Source organism: Dendropsophus ebraccatus, chromosome 9 (assembly GCF_027789765.1).
Source record: "Dendropsophus ebraccatus isolate aDenEbr1 chromosome 9, aDenEbr1.pat, whole genome shotgun sequence".
NCBI lineage: Eukaryota > Metazoa > Chordata > Amphibia > Anura > Hylidae > Dendropsophus > Dendropsophus ebraccatus.
Window position 1 is genome coordinate 42648718 of NC_091462.1, and position 18061 is coordinate 42666778.

At 45.8% G+C, this 18061-nt stretch overlaps 1 protein-coding gene across 4 annotated transcripts in view; it reads left to right on the forward strand.

Annotated features, from left to right (window-relative positions):
* Positions 1 to 18061, forward strand: part of HDAC4 (histone deacetylase 4) — a 136421-nt gene that overhangs the window by 12133 nt on the left and 106227 nt on the right. Inside the window, exons 2-4 of one of the 4 annotated variants that reach the window (XM_069983101.1) lie at positions 6370 to 6504; positions 12066 to 12206; positions 16916 to 17089. In XM_069983101.1, the coding sequence (XP_069839202.1) occupies positions 17068 to 17089 (22 nt within the window). In that variant the 5' untranslated portion in view covers positions 6370 to 6504; positions 12066 to 12206; positions 16916 to 17067. The remainder of the gene's footprint in view (positions 1 to 6369; positions 6505 to 12065; positions 12207 to 16915; positions 17090 to 18061) is intronic. The other 3 variants (XM_069983102.1, XM_069983103.1, XM_069983104.1) reach the window with 3 other exon arrangements.

Sequence of the window (18061 nt, forward strand, 5' to 3'; positions counted from 1 at the left end):
GAAACTGTGTGGGAAGGAGGGGAGGATTGTGTACAGAGTAATTCAAAGGGCGAGAGGTCTCTATGGATCTGAGATTTGGGAGAGAGTGAATTGACAAAATGTACCAAGCGAGCTCGGAGGAGCCATGCGCCCGGTGGAGGCCGGGGGTCAACCTGGAGAGGGCGTACTTGGATACCTGAGAGGACCTGGTGGAGGCGAGGTTTAACCTGTATTGGGAGATCTAAGAGAATAGAAGCCCCCGAGCCAATGGGGAACTGGGGATTATCAAAGAGGGGGGTAAGAGGGCCCGGTCTGGATGAGAGGCCTACCTTCAGAAAGAAACCGTCCCATACAGGCAGTAGCACCCTTGTAACGTAGGGAATGGTAGGGGCCGGAGGACGATCCGACGGGGGAAGCCAAGGTAAGGCAGAGGGGTGGGCCCCAGACAAAGCAGATTCAAATGCCACCCACCGTTTGGTGGCCGTGTGATGACAAAGGTCCAGGACACGGGTGCAAACGGCAGCCTGATAATATAGCTTAATGTCTGGAAGCCCGACACCTCCGCGCTCCTTAGGTCTAATTAGTACCGTGTAGCGTATTCTTGGGCCCCCCGGGTGCCACATGAACCGTGTAATCAGGGACCTAAATTTAGCCAGGAAGGACGCCGGGACAGGGCAGGGGAGAGCCTGGATAAGATAGAGTACTTTAGGTAGGATGTCCATCTTTAGGGCCGCCATCTTACCAAACCAGGATAGTGTAAGGGCAGTCCACGACTGCAAGTCTCCTTCAATGGAGCGTAGTAGCGCCGGGAAATTAGCACCGAACAAGTCGTTCAGGTCACTACTAATGTTGATCCCTAAGTACCGGAGTTGGGTGGATTGGACTTTAAATGGGAATTGGGTAGCTATCCATTGGAAGTCCGCTACGGGCAGGGATACGTTCAAGATCTCGGATTTGTGCGTGTTGACTTTATAATTACTTAGGGAGCCGAAGGTTTCAAATTCCGCGAGTATAGCGGGAAGGGACGTCCTGGGAGAGGTAATATATAAAAGGAGATCGTCTGCGTATAATGAAAATTTGGAGGTGAAGTTACCAAAAGTAAGACCCGGGATGGAAGTGTTCTGTCTCAGGGCCACCGCCAGATGTTCCATCACTAATACGTAAAGTAGGGGTGACAAAGGGCAACCCTGTCTAGTCCCGTTGCGTATTGGAAAGGGAGAAGACAGGGCTCCATTAACACGCACCTGAGCAAATGCACCTCTATATAGGGCAAGGATATACTGGAGCATGGTAGGACCCATACCCATCTCCTCCAACGCCAACCTCATAAAATCCCAACCTATCCTGTCAAATGCCTTTTCGGCGTCAATGGAAAGCAAACAGGAAGGGATCTTGCGTTGTCTGGCAGCGGCCATGAGAGAGAACGTCATGAGAGTGTTGTCCCTGGCCTCCCGCCCAGGCACAAAACCAACTTGGTCATAGTGAACCAGGGAGGGAAGCAAGGGACCCAGTCGCATGGCTATAATTTTGGAGTACATTTTAATATCTATATTAATTAATGATATAGGGCGATAATTAGCGCATATTTCTTTGTCCTTGCCTGGTTTCGGAATAACCGAGATGTGAGCGGTTAAGGCCTGAGGTGGGAAGTGGGAACCCTGTGAAATGGAATTAAAGGAGTCCAAGAGAGGAGTCGAGAGGATTCCACCGAAGGCCTTATAGAACCGTGCGGTGAATCCGTCGGGACCCGGGCTTTTGCCATTTTTTAGGCCCTTAATGACCGCACCCAGCTCCTCCTGGCTCATAGGCTCCTCCAGGGCCTCCCATCTCTCCTCTGGAACAGTGGGGAGTTTGTTCTTACGCAGGTATGCTAAGATTTTATCCCGAAGGAGTGGTGGGGAAAGGTCGGAGAACTTTGATTTTAACTGATAAAGGGATTCATAATAGGAGCGAAACTCTTCCAGAATATGGGAAGAGATGTGTAATTTGCCTTTAGAAGGGGAGTTCAGGGAAAGAACATATGTGGAGGATTTCCTGGAATGCAAATATCTTGCCAGCCAGGAACCACTCTTATCCGCATGCTCGTAATAGCCACGATGAACCTTCTCCCGCATACACAAATACCGTTTGTCCAGCTTGGAGAGGATTTGTTGGCGGATAGTGGAAATGTGGGCCTGGAGTTCAACAGAGAATGTCCGTTTGTTTTGGGTTTCAGCAAAGGCTAGGTCTGCATACAACTTTCGCAGTTGGAGGGAGTTAGCCTTCTTGAGTCTCGCCCCATGAGAGATGAAGATACCCCTCACGGTGCACTTCAGGGCCTCCCACTTAAGTGGGGCAGCCGTGGGGTCAGAGCTGTGTATTTCAAGGAATGAGGTAATAACCCGATGGACCTCCGCTTGGCATAAAGCGTCCTTGAGCAGGTGGTCATTAAGCCTCCATGAGAATGGGCGGCCCAGGTTGGTGCTGAACTCCAGGCTCAAATGGATCGGGGCGTGGTCTGACCATACCATGGTATCAATGGACGTCTTAGGAGCATGAGATAAGAGGGGGTGGCTGACAAATATCATGTCTAATCGGGAATAGGAGGCGTGAGAAGGGGAAAAGAAAGTGTAATCTTTGGTGCCGGGGTGTAAAACACGCCAGGCATCAATGAGATGACGGGAATGAAATTCTTTCCTTAGTCTACGGAGTGCTGCAAAGGAGAGCGAGGACTTACCACTCGAAGAATCCACCGCGGGATCCCACACCCAGTTGAAATCTCCGCCCAGGATTATTTTAGAGGACCCGGCAAACTCATCCAAACTGCGAAGGAGATCCAATCCAAACGAGACCTGACCCTGGTTAGGGAAATAAACAGAGGCAACTGTGAATAACTGAGAGGCATAGGTGAATTGGAGGAAGAGATAGCGACCCAACGGGTCCGTCTGAATCTTAGAAATATCCGGTTGGAAGGACCTATGAAAGGCAATAGAAACGCCTTTAGATTTGGCCGCATCATTAGTAGAATGATACCAGGTCGGGTACAATCTGGTGGATAATCTGGGACAGGCCGAGGTTTGGAAATGTGTTTCCTGTAATAGAGCAATGGAAACCTTACGCTTCTGGAGATAGGAGAGAATGTGGCTACGTTTTTGAGGTACATTCAGGCCCTTAACATTAAGGGAACAAACATTTAAGGCATCCATAGGTGATCAAGGGTCAGGGACCAGGGTGGGAGGGGGGGGAAAGGCAGGGAGGAGGGGAAGGTGAGGCGGGGTCGGGAAGAAGGAGAAGAGGGGAAAGGGACAGCAGAGAAGGGTAGGCAGAGAAAAAAAAGAAAAAGAAAGAGAACAAAAACAACAGTGAAAGAACATCACTGCGCACAGAATAACCAGCAATGTGAGGCCAATGTGTGGTAGCAACCACTAAAGAATAACTAAATATCTAGTACACTTGTAGTCAGCCCGCTGGCTACAAACCCTACTGGGGGGAATGAAAACCAACAGAAACAGGAGGACCAACACAAGTACCCGAACCCCACCCCTCCCCCCACCCCCCACCCTAAAGACACAGAAAGATAAGTATGAACAAGTACCAAAATACTCATATATGTAAAACAGTATGTGAAACTGAACCAAGGAACTAAGTGAGAACCAATAAGAAGAAAACCGAGAGACTTTAGTAGACCATATTCACAGCACCAGTCGGGAAACGCCCCGAGGTAAGGGAGACTACGGCAAAGTCCCAGACCGTCTCATAGGACCATCAGTGGAGAAAAGTCAGGGCCTCGGGCTTCTGGACGGTGTGGAGGTAGAACCGGAGGATCTGTTCTTGTGAGGGACTTCTTGCCATCTGTCTCGGTGCGGAGGGTCAGCAGGATACAACACAGGTGGCCAATCCGGAAGAGAGATCATCGGCAGGCCTAGGGCTCCCAGAAAATTAGGCAGGTCGCCAAGATGTCGAAAGGTCACTGACTTGCCGCCCTGTCTGACAATCAGTTGGAAGGGGTATCCCCACCTGTACGGGATTTCCCGTTCTCTCAGGGCCTCCAGGACAGGTTTGAGTGCTCTGCGTAGCTGCAGGGTGCGACGGGCTAGGTCAGGCAATAAGGTGACAGACGCGCCATCCAGATCGAGCGGGCCCTTCCCTCTGGCAGCGGACATAATTTTGTCTTTCTCCTTGTAAAAATGAACCCGACAGATCACATCTCTTGGCGGGGCATTGTCGGGTGGTTTAGTTCCCAGTGAGCGATGTATACGGTCCAGCTCAACCTGCCCAGTGTGATCGGGGCCTAAGAGCGTATGAAATAAACGTTGAGCCGCCTCCTCCAACTCCTGCGGCTGTACAGATTCTGGTATACCGCGCAGGCGGACATTGTTACGTCTATGTCGGTTTTCAATGTCCTCCTGCATGGTGAGAAGATCTTGAATCTTGGCCGCGTGATCCTGCAAGATGGACGTGTGCGCATCCAACCTGTCATGTATGGCCTCCTGCTGTCTGTCCAAGTCAACCACCCGGTGGCCTAGGTGTTGTATTTCCCCCCTTATGGCGTCTACCTCCTTCTTGTAGCTCGTCTCCAACCTTGTGACGCACCTCTCAAAGTCCTCCTTTGTAGGTAGAGCTTTAATGTAGGCTTTAAGATCCCACTCGTCCTCCGAGTCATCTGGATCTGTGCCCCTTGAGCGGCCCGACAGTGCCGGGGAGGCAGCTCCAGAGTCCTGTGACCGCGCCGACACTGAGGCGCGCGTGGCAGCGGCCATCTTGGAGCGGGGGGTCTTAGGCTGGCGGCTGTCCTGACTGCCGAAAAAACGGTGGATAGAGCCCGAATCAGCCTGAGACTGTGCCGAAAGGTCTCTCTTCTTCTTTGCTCGGTTCATGGGAGAGAAAAAACCGAGTGGTTCAGTTCATATAAGGCTTCAGGGTGAGGGTCAGAGCGGAGCCGAGCCGAGATGCGTCCTCACTCCTCCATTAGCAAGCCACGCCCCCCCTAGTACAGTTATTATTCACTTCCCACTGCTTAAGGTGCCACTGAGGTTATTATTTTATGTAACATTGTCTTGTATACTGACTTTTACTTTGTGCATTAGATTATATTCTATATTCAGCCTGTCGCCCTCTGTACTTTGCTACAGACCATTGCATAGAGCTGGGATGGGGAACCTTCATCTCTACAGCTGTTGCAAAACTACAATTCCCATCATGCCTGGACGCTTCGGCTGTCCAGGCATGTTGGGAATTGTAGTTTTGCAACAGCTGGAGGGCCGAAGGTTCCCCATCCCTGGTATAGAGATGATCTATGTGTTCTGCTTCTTCAGGGATTATGATGAAGAATGTTACAGATCTGATTCATATCATGACGCTTCAGCCACTTCCTGATCACACAACAAAGGCAGATCCATCATTTCCCTGGATCGATTTAACGTTACACTGTAAAGACAATCTAGTCTATCCGCATTATGTGCAGACTGTTTTTTTTTTGGGGGGGGGGGGGGGGAACTATTTAGTATAATATGTATATATATATATATATATATATATATATATATATATATATATATATATATATATATATAAAAAATTTAAGTGACATTGCCCATTTAAAGGGGTACTATGTCGAAAATCTTCTTTCTTATTCACTGGTTTTAGAAAATTATAAAGATTTGTAATTTACTTCTATTTAAAAATCTCCCATACTTATCAGCTGCTGTATGTCCTGCAGGAGGTGTTGTTTTCTTTTCGGTCTGACATGGTGTTCGCTGCTAACATCTCTGTCCCAGACAGGAACTGTCCAGAGCAGCAACAAAAACACATAGAAAACGTCTCCTGCTCTGGGCAGTTCCTGTCTTGGACAGGGGTGGCAGCAAAGAGCAAGGTGTCAGACGGAAAATAAAACACCACTTCCTGCAGCACATACAGCGGCTGATAAGTGTGGGAAGACTTAAGATTTTTAAATAGAATTAAATTACAAGTCTATATAGCTTTCTGAAACCAGTTGATTTTGAAAGCAATTTTTGCCAGTGTACCCCTTTAAATCTTTGAATATGCTGGGCTTAGGAGTGCGGTTGGTGGTCCTACTTAGTTGACCGCATTGCTTGTATGAGTACAGATACAGGGAGTGTTCTGTTGGTGTATTTGGGGAGCCTACTCTACTACTTTCTCTTGTTTTCTAAGCTTCCTACTCGAGTATATCCGGAGTAAGTGATGTTAATACTTAATATTTAGGTCATAGCTGTGCATTTCAATGAGCTGCTGCATTATGTTATTTTTTTTGGTGCTAATCTCATTCGTAACGTGCAAGTGTTTTAATATGCGTCTCCTGATATAGCCCATAGGTGTAAAGGAGGTGAGGCGAGGTAAATGTGACTCGCTTCATAGCTTATAACCGTGTATTTTCTTCTATTTCATGTATAGTGAGGAACTGTTTTGCATCGCCTGTCAGAAGGAGAAGAGCATTGTAAGAGCAAAACTACACCCCCCAGCATGGTTGGACAGTCGCAGTGTATCAGGGCGTTCTGGTGGTCGGAGTCTGCAGTTTGAAAGTTACAGGTTGGCAGTCTTGGCGGTTGAACAGATACATTACATAGGCAATCAGTCTTAGGGCCCTATTACGAATTTTAATGTTTAACGGCGAACGATAAACGATCGCAAATGAGATTGTTTATCGTTTAACCTGAAATCGTTCGCCATAATACACAGAGCGATAATCGTTAGTTATGACCGTTACTATGATCATTATTGCGATCGGTACTATGATCGTTTATTCCTTCTGATCCCAGCAAAACAATGAACAATGTGCAATTACACTGAACGATTAGTGAACAAATGTGGAATTATAGCGAACGATAATTTTAGGTTCAGATCTAGATCAACGACATACGAACAATTTTTCGATCGTTGCCTGCAATTACACAGAACGATTATCGTTTAAATTCGAACGATATAACGATTTTTCGCGCGATAATCGCCCTGTGTAATAGGACCCTTACTGTCATTTAGACCAGTGCTTCTCAAACTGTGAGGCGGGCCTCACCAGTGAGGCGCCCCCTAGTTGTTGGTGAGGCCCAGCTGAGGAGCCAGTTTTCACAAAGTAACTATAATCTTCACAGTCCTTTTTCTGTTTGCAGAAATCTCCATTTTAACAACATTATTAATTTATTTTGTACTTGCTTTATTAGAATATAGGGCTTGGGAGGTGGGTAAAACGTAGTCTAGCATTGTTTTCAGCTTTTAAATGGACTTTCACCACAGATAGTGAGGTGAGGCCCAGGCATTGCTTTGGTCTGTTGGGTGAGGCTCCAATAGAAAAAGTTTGAGAAGCACTGATTTAGACAATTGTTTGACATGTCATAGAGACATAGGAGAAGAGGAGTTCCGCAGCATCCAATTGTTTGCAGAAAGTCCCAAACTTTCATCGCATTACAGCGAACGCAGCGGCAATGTTTCTACCGTAAAGGTCTTTGGCAAATGTTTCTCCTGTATTCTCGGTAATGCAATAAAAGCTTGGAACTTTTTGTAAAAAAAAAAAAAAAAAGTTGGGTGCTGTTGGCTTCCTTTTCTCCTGTGCGTTTATATATTGGCATTTGGGATCGCTGGTTATCTAGCATGTATCCAATTCTACACCTGCCTTCAAAATACCTATACAGTACATGGTGCTGTTGGACCATACCTTCTTCTGGCATGTCGTAGAAACAATTTTGGTCAGTGGCCGTCTGGTTGCTGATATTTCCACTTATTGCCAGAATGAGTGGGGAGAAGCACTTGGCTAAGTGCTTCTCTCCTTGCTATAGGAGATGGGCTCCTACAGTAAGGAGAGAATCCCTCAGCTGAGTGCTAAGTCTCCCTAGTTGTTCTAGAAATCTGTGGGGGTCCAAGTACCCAGAGTCCAGCTGATCAAAGGTTTTGATATGTCTATAACATGTCTTACTTATTATTCTAAATGATAGTAAAACAGATTTGCACAGTGTATTCCGCACCTGAGTACATGTGCTTGCATTTATATTTCTAATGAACATCCATTCTTTGTGTGTATGACACCTTCAGTGCTGCTGTGGAAATCAGTGGAAGCATTTAAAAAATACTCCTAATACTTTCCTAAAACACATGAAATATGCATAAAAATAAGCTTCAAAATCTGTCTTCCATTGCCCTTAATGGGAGCTTTTGGTGTCCCCCAGACCCCCCCCCTGGCTTCTGAGCTGCAGTAACCCAGCATGGCCACTACGCAGTGTATGGCGCTGTCTGCTCCCGCCTATGTTCACTGTATACCGTGGTTACCACAGCTCTGGTGCTAGAAAGTGTCGGAGATTTGTAACTCACTTCTGTTAAAAAATATCAAGTCTTCTAGTACTTATCAGCTGCTGTATGTCCTGCATGAAGATGGTGTATTCTTTTCAGTCTGACACAGTGCTATCTGATGCCTCCTCTGTCCATGTCAGGAACTGTGCAGAGAAGTACATAAATCCCCATAGAAAACCATTTCTGCTCTCCAGACTGGAAAGAATACACCACTGCCTGCAGGACATACAGCAACTCATAAGTACTGGAAGACTTGAGATTTTTTGCTAGAAGTAATTTACAATTCTCTGGGGGTGCGATGTGTCAAACCTCCACCGATGTGTCAAACCTCCATTGATGACCTTTTCTGAAGATAGGCCATCAGTGAAAATGTCGAGGGGAAAACCCTTTTAAGATAATTCCAGAAGAAAGGAGAAGTTGCACACGGCTATTTTAAGTTTAACTAGAATTTCTGGATTATGACGCAGTTCAGCCATGCAGATTAGAACTGCAAATTGTAGTGTGGTTTAGGTCAGAGCAGGCAGAAAGCAGGTGGGGGAGGGGCGCTCATAGTGTCCTTGCAGTCCCTTTAATAGTAGTACATGTGGTGACTCAGTAATGGAGCAATAACCTGCTTCCCGGAGTGTCACATAGTAAACATACGCCACAGCTGTGTAGTGAGTGGCTGATGTAAGAAGGGGATTGGTTTTCTCCTTGTAGTACATTGTTATTGTTCACCTATGGTTTTTTGGACTGACTGTTATACATTATCTGTAGAGGTCAGTTCTACAATTTTCATTCAACATTTGTTCTTTAATTCTTCAAGGGCAGGGATGGGGAACCTGCAGCCCACCAGCTGTAGCAAAACTACAATACCCACCATGCCTGGACAGCCTTCAGCTGTCCAGGCATGGTGGGAATTGTAGTTTTGCAACAGCTAGAGCAGGGGTCCTCAACTGGCGGACCGCCGACCACGGAGCGCATAGGGGGGCTATATACTACTGGGGGGAGGACCTCACACGTGGGCTATATACTACTGGGGGGGTGCTATATACTACTGGGGGGGCTCACAGGGGTACTACATACTATGGGGGAGCTCACAGGGGGGCTATATATTACTGGGAGCTATAAACTACTGGGGGGGGAAGCTTACTGGGGGGAGCGCACAGGGGGGGCTATATACTACTGGGGGAGCGCACAGGGGGACTATATACTACTGGGGGAGCGCACAGGGGGCTATATACTACTGGGGAAGTGCACAGGGGGACTTTATACTACTGGGGGAGTGCACAGGGGGACTATATACTACTGGGGGAGCGTACAGGGGGTCTATATACTACTGGGGAAGCGCACAGGGGGACTATATACTACTGGGGGAGCAACAGCGGGTTATATACTACTGGGGGAGCGCACAGGGGGGGGCTATATAAGGGCTTTGCAAAGAGGGCTTGGCTCTGTTCAGTTACATATGCCGCAACCCATGAATCCCATATGGCATGCCGTTTACAGATGCCTTAGTCTTATGGCTCTGTCCTGTGACTGAGCCCTTTAAGAAGCTGCCATTGTTGTGTAAAGCAGACCACGTGCCGCCTTCATCTGCTTTCCACTAACTTACATATTTTCAAAAGGAAAAAAAAAACAAAAAACCTTCACTCCTGGAACATGAGTCATGTGTGCTCCGAGTTATGCGCCGTGCAGGAGGTAACAAATCTAGGAATTAGGCTTTTCATTTAAGAGTGCAAAGAATAGGCGTAACCATTTCCTCAAAAGAAAATAACCTATAATTCACTTACAACTGTGTATTTGTAGAAATCGGCCCGCTCGTTGCCAGGATCAGTACAAAATTGTTATGGAGATTGCATGTTGATTTTATCCATCTTAAGCCTGTGTTCTTATTTTTATTCATCTATAGAGTATTATACCGTGAAATTAAATGGAAATTCCAGTATAATATTTTTCAGACAGTATGTTGCTGGGGGGGGGGGGGGGGGGTGCAGTAAAAATAAATGATACTCTCTAACCTGCATTCCCCACAACTCCTGTTCCTGGTCTCCTGCTTTGTTGTAGATCCTTCTCAGTAGGACCTGTCCGCTCAGCCAGTAACAATGCTTTCGAAGGAGAAGTCCAGCACAATTTTTTGTTAAAGTATTGTATTGCCCCTCAAAAGTTATACAGATCCCCAATATACACTTATTACGGAAAATGCACATAAAGTGCTTTTTTTCTGCACTTACTACTGCATCAAGGCTTCACTTCCTGGATAAAATGGTGATGTCACGACCAGACTTCTCCTTTAAATTGTTGAGCAAGCGATCCAGCTATCGTTTGCGCAGCCTAGCTGCACAATTTCTGGTCGTCTCTTGTTTCCTCCCTTACATTGGGCCATGCAAAAAAGGTCCTAAGGCTACATTCACACAACTTTTTTTTTACATTTTGTTTAATATATAGATTATTATTTTTTCTGCAAAAGCTTTTAGGCAATTTGCAAATCTTTGGAACAAAATGGGCCAAAAAAGACCTAAGTTCGATCCCGGGGTATGTTAGGCCCGGTCCACTACTGTCAAAGAGCCTTCTGCTGCTTTGCTCTTTTATAGGTTTGAGTATGCTTTTGTCACTAACCTGACTTATTCTTAGGCCACGTTCACACTATGTATTTTTTGATTAAACAACGGCCGGCGTAGCAGATTTGCAACAATGGCGGTTGTCTAATCACCGCTGCCGATTCCATTAACTACTATGGAATCCCGACTGGAGTGTATACACACTGTATACACTCCAGCCAGGATTCCATACTGCCACATAGAAAACTGACATGTCTATTTTGTGCGGTCGCTATTCATTAAACAGCAGCCGCACAAAATAGACTGTAAAGACAATGTAAAATACAGCTCCCGGACGTACATTGTTTGCTATGGCTAACTGTAGTGTGGGCACACCCGAATGTACCTGTGTTCCAATTAAAAAGAAGTGATGTTAACCCGGCCCGTACTGCAGTATTGGCCGGGTTGAACATCTCAAAATGGTCGCTGTCTTGTCATGTGTGAACATGGTCTCATTCTTATTCTATGTGAGGCCTGTGTGAACCCAGCCTTATGTAGTGGAGTCCTGACACCGCAGAGCAATCTTTGCCAACCCTATTTCAGGCCATGGAGACACTCACTACACTACAGGACACCAGCTTTTTGCCATTTAAAAACTGATTCCACCTGGGAACTTGCAGTATGTGATCTTGGTTACGTAGTGGTTTACCTTGGATGATGGATATGTCCTGTGCTCCGATCCCAACAGCAGGCTGGAGACCTGGACATCAGCAGTGACCGTCTACAAATTACTTTGTGCTTCTTGTACTGCACTTGTTTACTCTGGACACAGAAGGAGAGGCCATGACTCCTTCTAGTAGGCAGGTTTGGCTTATTGTCATAACGCCATCTGACTACACAAAATGACAGTAGAAATGGATCCAAGAAAGGGATCATATGGAGAAAACATTTCTTACCCAGCATGCTATTCAGTTTTGACTGGAGAACTTCCAAGTGCAGACGGTATATATGGCAACTTAACCATTTTACCAAAAATATTGCTTCATAGATTGGACAGTCCTTACATGTTATTATGAGGGTATGGGCGGTTTAAAGTGTACCTGTAATAAAAAAAAAAAAAAGTTTGCATGTCAAAAGTCTTAATTGGTGCTGGGGTCTGGATGTGTAGCTGGTCTATAGACTATAAAGTCTGTCCCTGTTATGTACATAGAGCTGGGAGAGAACATGCTTAGGGGGCACTGCTTGAGATTACTAGTACAGTACTGACAAAATGACCGCTTGTGTTTCCAATAGATGACGTTACAGCTATCTAGTTCTTGAAGTGTATCGATACCTGGGCCTCGGAAATCGGCTTTCCTAACACCTTCTGCAAACCTCTGCTTTGGACCCTTTCAACTTCCTATTGGGTCTCTGACAGCAACTCTACTTACAACGGTAACTTCATATGGGGGGGAGAAGAATACACTATCCGACAGTAGGATAAAGCCTCCGAAATCAAGACCCCTTTATGTTACCTGTAGGGACTGTGCAAAGCCTTTCAGCGGCAGGTTATACGGCAGTGTACTGTTGCTGCACAGGTCCGCTCCCCATGGCTGCAATGTCCCAGCAGCCTTCATGTCTAGGTAATGGGCCCAGCTTTCATGTCTTCCTGTGGCGGAGCTTGTGCAGTAGGATGATCGTGTTCTGTAATGGCTGGAATCACACCGCGCTATATTCCACTCTTGAAACCGGTTGCCAGGGTGACCAAAAAGTATTTGCTTCAATCCAGTTTTTTCCCCCAGACAGGCTGCAATTTAAACCTTCAAAATAATGATTTGGCACGGTGTGAAGTTTCTGTACAGGCGAGGTACACATTTCTCATGGTGAGTGGGCAGAGCTGGGCTGGTTTACAGATCATCCGGCACTTGTGAAAGAGATGTAATGAGTTGGTGACATTGTCTACACCGCATCACTTAGACGCTTCCACTAGAACAAAACAGGGAGTAATGTGTTTGCTCGATGCTGTTTTGATCGGGGATATAGTCTGTTTGTTCTGTGTATCGCCCGGGGATGTTTGTGTTTTTGTGTCTAGGAGGTGATTTATACATGGTGGATTTCATACAAATCTTTCAGCTTTTATTTGCCTTTACGCGTAGCCATCTTTTAAGATTGTTACTGACGGACATTTCCATTAATACAGTCGTCGTTCTGTGCAGACATTAGTCAGTGGTTGCAGCAATTGTGGGGTGCGTAATGGGCTCTGTTCACATCACGCTATGTTAAAGGGGTTGTCAAGCGAAAATCTTTTTCTTTCAAATCAACTGGTGTCAGAAAATTATAAAAATTTGTAATTTACTTCTATTAAAAAAAATCTCAAGGCTTCCCATACTACTTAGCTGCTGTATGTCAGGAAATGTTGTTTTATTTTCAGTCTGACACAGTGCTCTCTGCTGACATCTCTGGAACTCTGTCTCAGTTTTCTATGAATCCCCATAAAAAAACCTCTCCTGCTCTGGACAGTTCCTGTCTTGGCCAGAGATGTCAGCAGAGAGCGCTGTGTCAGACTGAAAATAAAACATTTCCTGCATGACATACAGCAGCTGATAAGTACTAGAAGACTTGGGATTTTTTAATAGAAGTAAATTACAGATTTATCTTACTTTCTGACACCAGTTGATTTGAAAGAAAAAGATTTTCACTGGACAACCCCTTTAAACCTCCTGACACACATGCATTATATAGTGGGCCCCCATTCATGCGACTAAGACTAAAATGTCATATTTTTCTATTGTGTACAGGAAACAACACAGTATAAATATAACATTGTGGCCAACTGCTGATGTATTCTACTGTGTAACTATACACGGACAAATGTTTGAGGTTTGCTGCTCCATTCTAATAGGAGACTGGTCCCTTTTCTCAGGTTTGATTGGGGTCCCAGTGGTTAGGCACCTTCCAAACTGCTTCTTATGCCCTATCCATAGATTCTGAGATGGGAATACCCAATACTCTTTGAACAAAAGTTAGCCAAAGATGCTGACTTCGATGGGACTTCCCAACCGTATAATGTGTGTGGCGCCCCTTGACATCTTCTGGGTTTTATGTTTGAGTTCAACTGTCCTACACTGCCCTTTTGTTCTTGAACAACTAAGCTGCCACCAGAGGAGCCTGGCAGTGGCTTACTCCTCCTCTCTTCATTAAGATCACATGAAGATGCAGCTATGCAGGCTCCTTCAGGACAGCAGGGGATCGGGGACAGAGAGTACCAGTTTTATCCTGCTATAACCCCAGCCTGAGCACATATCATGTTTTATAGGGCTCGTGCATAAAAATTACCCAGCGTGGAACATATCCACGGCTTCCCAACTGCCCGGCACTGGCTGCGACTGCATGCCCATCCACAGACCATTGCAATAATTTTGGTCAGAAAAGCTAATGTGTATGGGGACCTAATGACTTGGATTACAACATGACAAATATTTTGTCAGGAATATAAACCTCCACCAGAGGAGCCTTCTGTCATAGTGTTCATTGGCGGTCCCCTGCAGTCAGATCCTTGCTGATCTAACATCACCCATCCCATTTATTACCTCTTTTGAACAGTGTGAATGTCCTATCTAGATTCTGACTATAAAATGATGCAAAGGGTAAAATTAGAATTCAGTCCACTAAAACATGGCTCCCTGTGACCATCCAGGTCCATTAGTTTGTGCATCTTAAGTAGAAGCGCCTCTTTTACATCATTGATTTAAGGTCGCAGTAACCCTTTTATACGCCGATCAGCAAGCTTCCCTCTTAATTCTAAAAAAAAAAAATCACCATTTTGTAAAAGATTTGCGAAGCTCGTGAATAATATCTCTAATTCTGACTGCAGTGTAGGTCGCTGGTAATTTGGTCTTGAGTATCTGTCCCAGTGTGAGTGCTTTGTGTATTTGCTGGCCCAGTGGGGCAGGAGCACTGTACGGATGCGGGCGGGTAGAGGTATACACTGTAAAATGCTTTTTTTCCCATTCAACAGAAATGGCGCCTTGTCAGGAATGCTGCATTAATTATTTGTAACCTGTAATTATAAACCTGATACATTTTGTGCTGCAGCTATATAATTTCTACTAGCAAACAGCCAGTACATAATTGTTTGTTTAGTGTTGATGCTTTGTGCTGTTTTGCATGCTAGATCTTTGAATAGAATGTATTTTTTTTCTCTTTCTTTTATACATGTTGCTCCCCCCCCCCACACCCCTTTATGTCTCTGTTGTGATTCTAAACATGTGTGCTGGATAAGGGTGATTTCATAATAGATAGGAGTTTTTAAAAACTTGCATGGTTCTATTACATCAACTCTCCTGAGTGATGACCAGTGGATTTTAGTGCTTTATGCTGTTAGGCTATGACATATTGCTGAAGAAGTGCAGTTGGCAGAACGATGACCCTTTACATGGGCTGATTATCGGCCACAAACATTGCAAGAAACACTCCTGCGGCCAACAATTGGCCCGTGTAAAAATGGCAGTGATAAGCTGAGAATGGAGAAAACACCCTGTCCTCACCTGAACGTGTGTTTAGAGCAGTGCTTCTCAAACTTTTTCTACTGGAGCCTCACCCAACAGACCAAGACAATGCCTGGGCCTCACCAGACTGACCAAGAAGGTACCTGGGCCTCACCAGACTGACCAAGCAAAAGGACTGTGCAGATCATAGTTACTTTTTTAAAAACTGGCTCCCCAGCTTGGCCTCACCAACAACTATGGGGCGCCTCACTGGTGAGGCCTGCCTCATAGTTTGAGAATTGAGAATTTATAGTTATCTGCCACACATCTGCCTGTGTAAATGGAATGTGAGGTTGTTAGTTTCCTGATTACACAGCAGTGCATACTCACCTGGTGCGCTGCTGCTGTGATTCGGCATCCTGTTCTCCGGTCAAGCCATTGTATCTTCAGGCCGCTGCCTCCTCCAGAATGATTTGCAGCTAGAAGAGGTGGGGTTTTAGGACACAGCAGCTGGAGAGCTGGAGAACAGGATGCCGGATCATAACAGCAGTGCACTAGGTAAGTATGCAATGCTGGTGATCTGGAAACTGACAGCATGGATATTAGCATATCCTCGCTGTCAGTTTCCTTTAGTTATTGGCCACACATCTCCTGTTCACAGAAGAAGCCGTGCAAGCTGATAGCAATAAATTTCGTCCACAATCCGAAAGATGCAATCAGCCGAGGATCAGGCGTTTTCTCGCTCCTCAGCTGATTGCTGTCACTTTTAAATGGGACGATTATCGCCAGCAGAAGCGTTTCTAGCAACGCACCTGGTCTGTAATCAGCTTGGCCTGGGCCATAAGTGGCCCAGACCCACTTATGTGTTTTGTCCAGATATAGCTGTTGCTAGAGACAGATTTCCCTGACAACAGGGAGTGGGCAGCAGATTGCAGAGAAGTGAGACACCTAGTGGCGATGAGGCGGGACAGAGCTAAAAGTTAGCTGCCTTGCAGCTAGGAAAAATAACCCCTTTAAGATCTGTAGCATGTTAGGTCTGTTGCAGTGCCACGTTGGGATGGTTAGACAACTGGATCAGAGCATCTTCAAAATTACATTAAAATTGGTCCAAGGAAGGACAGCTGGTGAATCAGTGACATGTTGGGTGTCCAGGGCTCATTGATGCCCATGGACAGTGAATGCTAGCTCTTCTGCATCACATTTTGCTGTGTAGCCACAATCTGCTTCAAGTGCCCAGGACCCAGGCTTTTATGTGGGTGTTACTGTGACACCTACCTTCTTCCTAAACATCATTGCAGACAATGTACACCCCTTCTTAGCAACTTTATTGCCTAACGGCAATGGCCACACTGCAGAATCTTATCAGGAAGGGATTGATAGGCCTGTAGAAGGGTGGAATGAGAACAGAACATTAGGTTGCCAAACACTGTAAATTCACTGACCACATGTCTAAGGCCTTGAGATAGCTCGCAGTAGATAGCCATTGGTCTTAAATTACCTACTACTCCCCTGGGAAGTGTTATAGTGGTGCTTTGTGAATGTTGTAGCTCAGCAGGAAGATCTGGTACTGATCAGGGTATACTATACTTAGTCACTATGAGGGTCCTGTAATGGGTGCCATAGATCGTACAGCTCAGTATGTTACTTGTATAAGTAACTTCTGCTCCTCTTCTACAGGTCACCACATTTGGAAACCCGTCTTAGTGGCTTCATGTTGGCGATCCTGGATTTCCTTCACCCTGCGGTGGTTCTTTCATGTCGTTTTGCTTAGCCCTTTTTCCGCCCATTGGATCTGGTTTTAATTCCTTGAAGAATCCTTGTGGCCTGACATGAGCTCCCAGACTCATCCAGGTAAGAGTGGGGTTTTTTTTTTTTTTTTTAATTGTAACTTTTTGCTTACACAGTGGATTGGGCCGTAGTGAGTGAACTGATAGATTTTCTATCAATGCAGCATCCAACATCTGTGCCTTCAGCTCTGTGCACACCCGATGCGGAGGGTACATGAATTAAACACCATTGTAGTAGCATGGCATTTGGTGGAATAATAAACTGTGCGCCTGAGGTGCCGTCCCACCTACAGCCAGGGAACAGATGGCCGGAGCATGCTGAGTGTGTTATGTATATAGAGGGTTGTTCTGATCTGTGTTTGTCGGTCTCTAGGAGTCCTGTTCGCTCCGGACCCTCTTCTCTGCTTGTAAAATTTATACCCTGCATTGTAAAATGATGACTAATAAACCGTGCCGCCATGGAGCGCAGGAATGCCCTGCTAACTTTCCCGCCCCAGGCTTACATTGTATAGGATAAATCCCACTGGCGTTGAAAGGGTTTAGAGAGGGCTGGGGGGTTGGGGGTCATTTAGGAGGACGTCAGCAGTTTTTGAAGCCTCAGCCAGTGCTTTCAGGCCGGCAAGCGAGAATCCCAGGCTTTATTTCATGGCTGACTTGTAATAATGCCTCTCCTAGCTTCTGTTCACTGCTTGCTCGGTGCCTTTTGATCCTGCGAGCGATGAAACAAGATCTATTTATAGCCGGCTGTGAACTGGCTGTACCGCGTTGTATCGGGCCTGTTTTTATAAAGATTTGTTTTGCCCGTCCCTCTTGTTAACAGGCGGTAAGCCTGGCCGTCTGCTCTGCCGCATTTATTTCTAGAAAATTCACTGCGGTCAGACGTTTGATGGCTTTTATGTTCTGTGTAGGAAATGGACTGTCCGGTCTCATGTTAGGAAATATTATGCAGCTTTCCTATAGGCTTTGTAAATACAGTTTTACACTTCCTTCTGTTTGCTCTGGACACAAACAAGAACATTTCTATTCACTGACAACA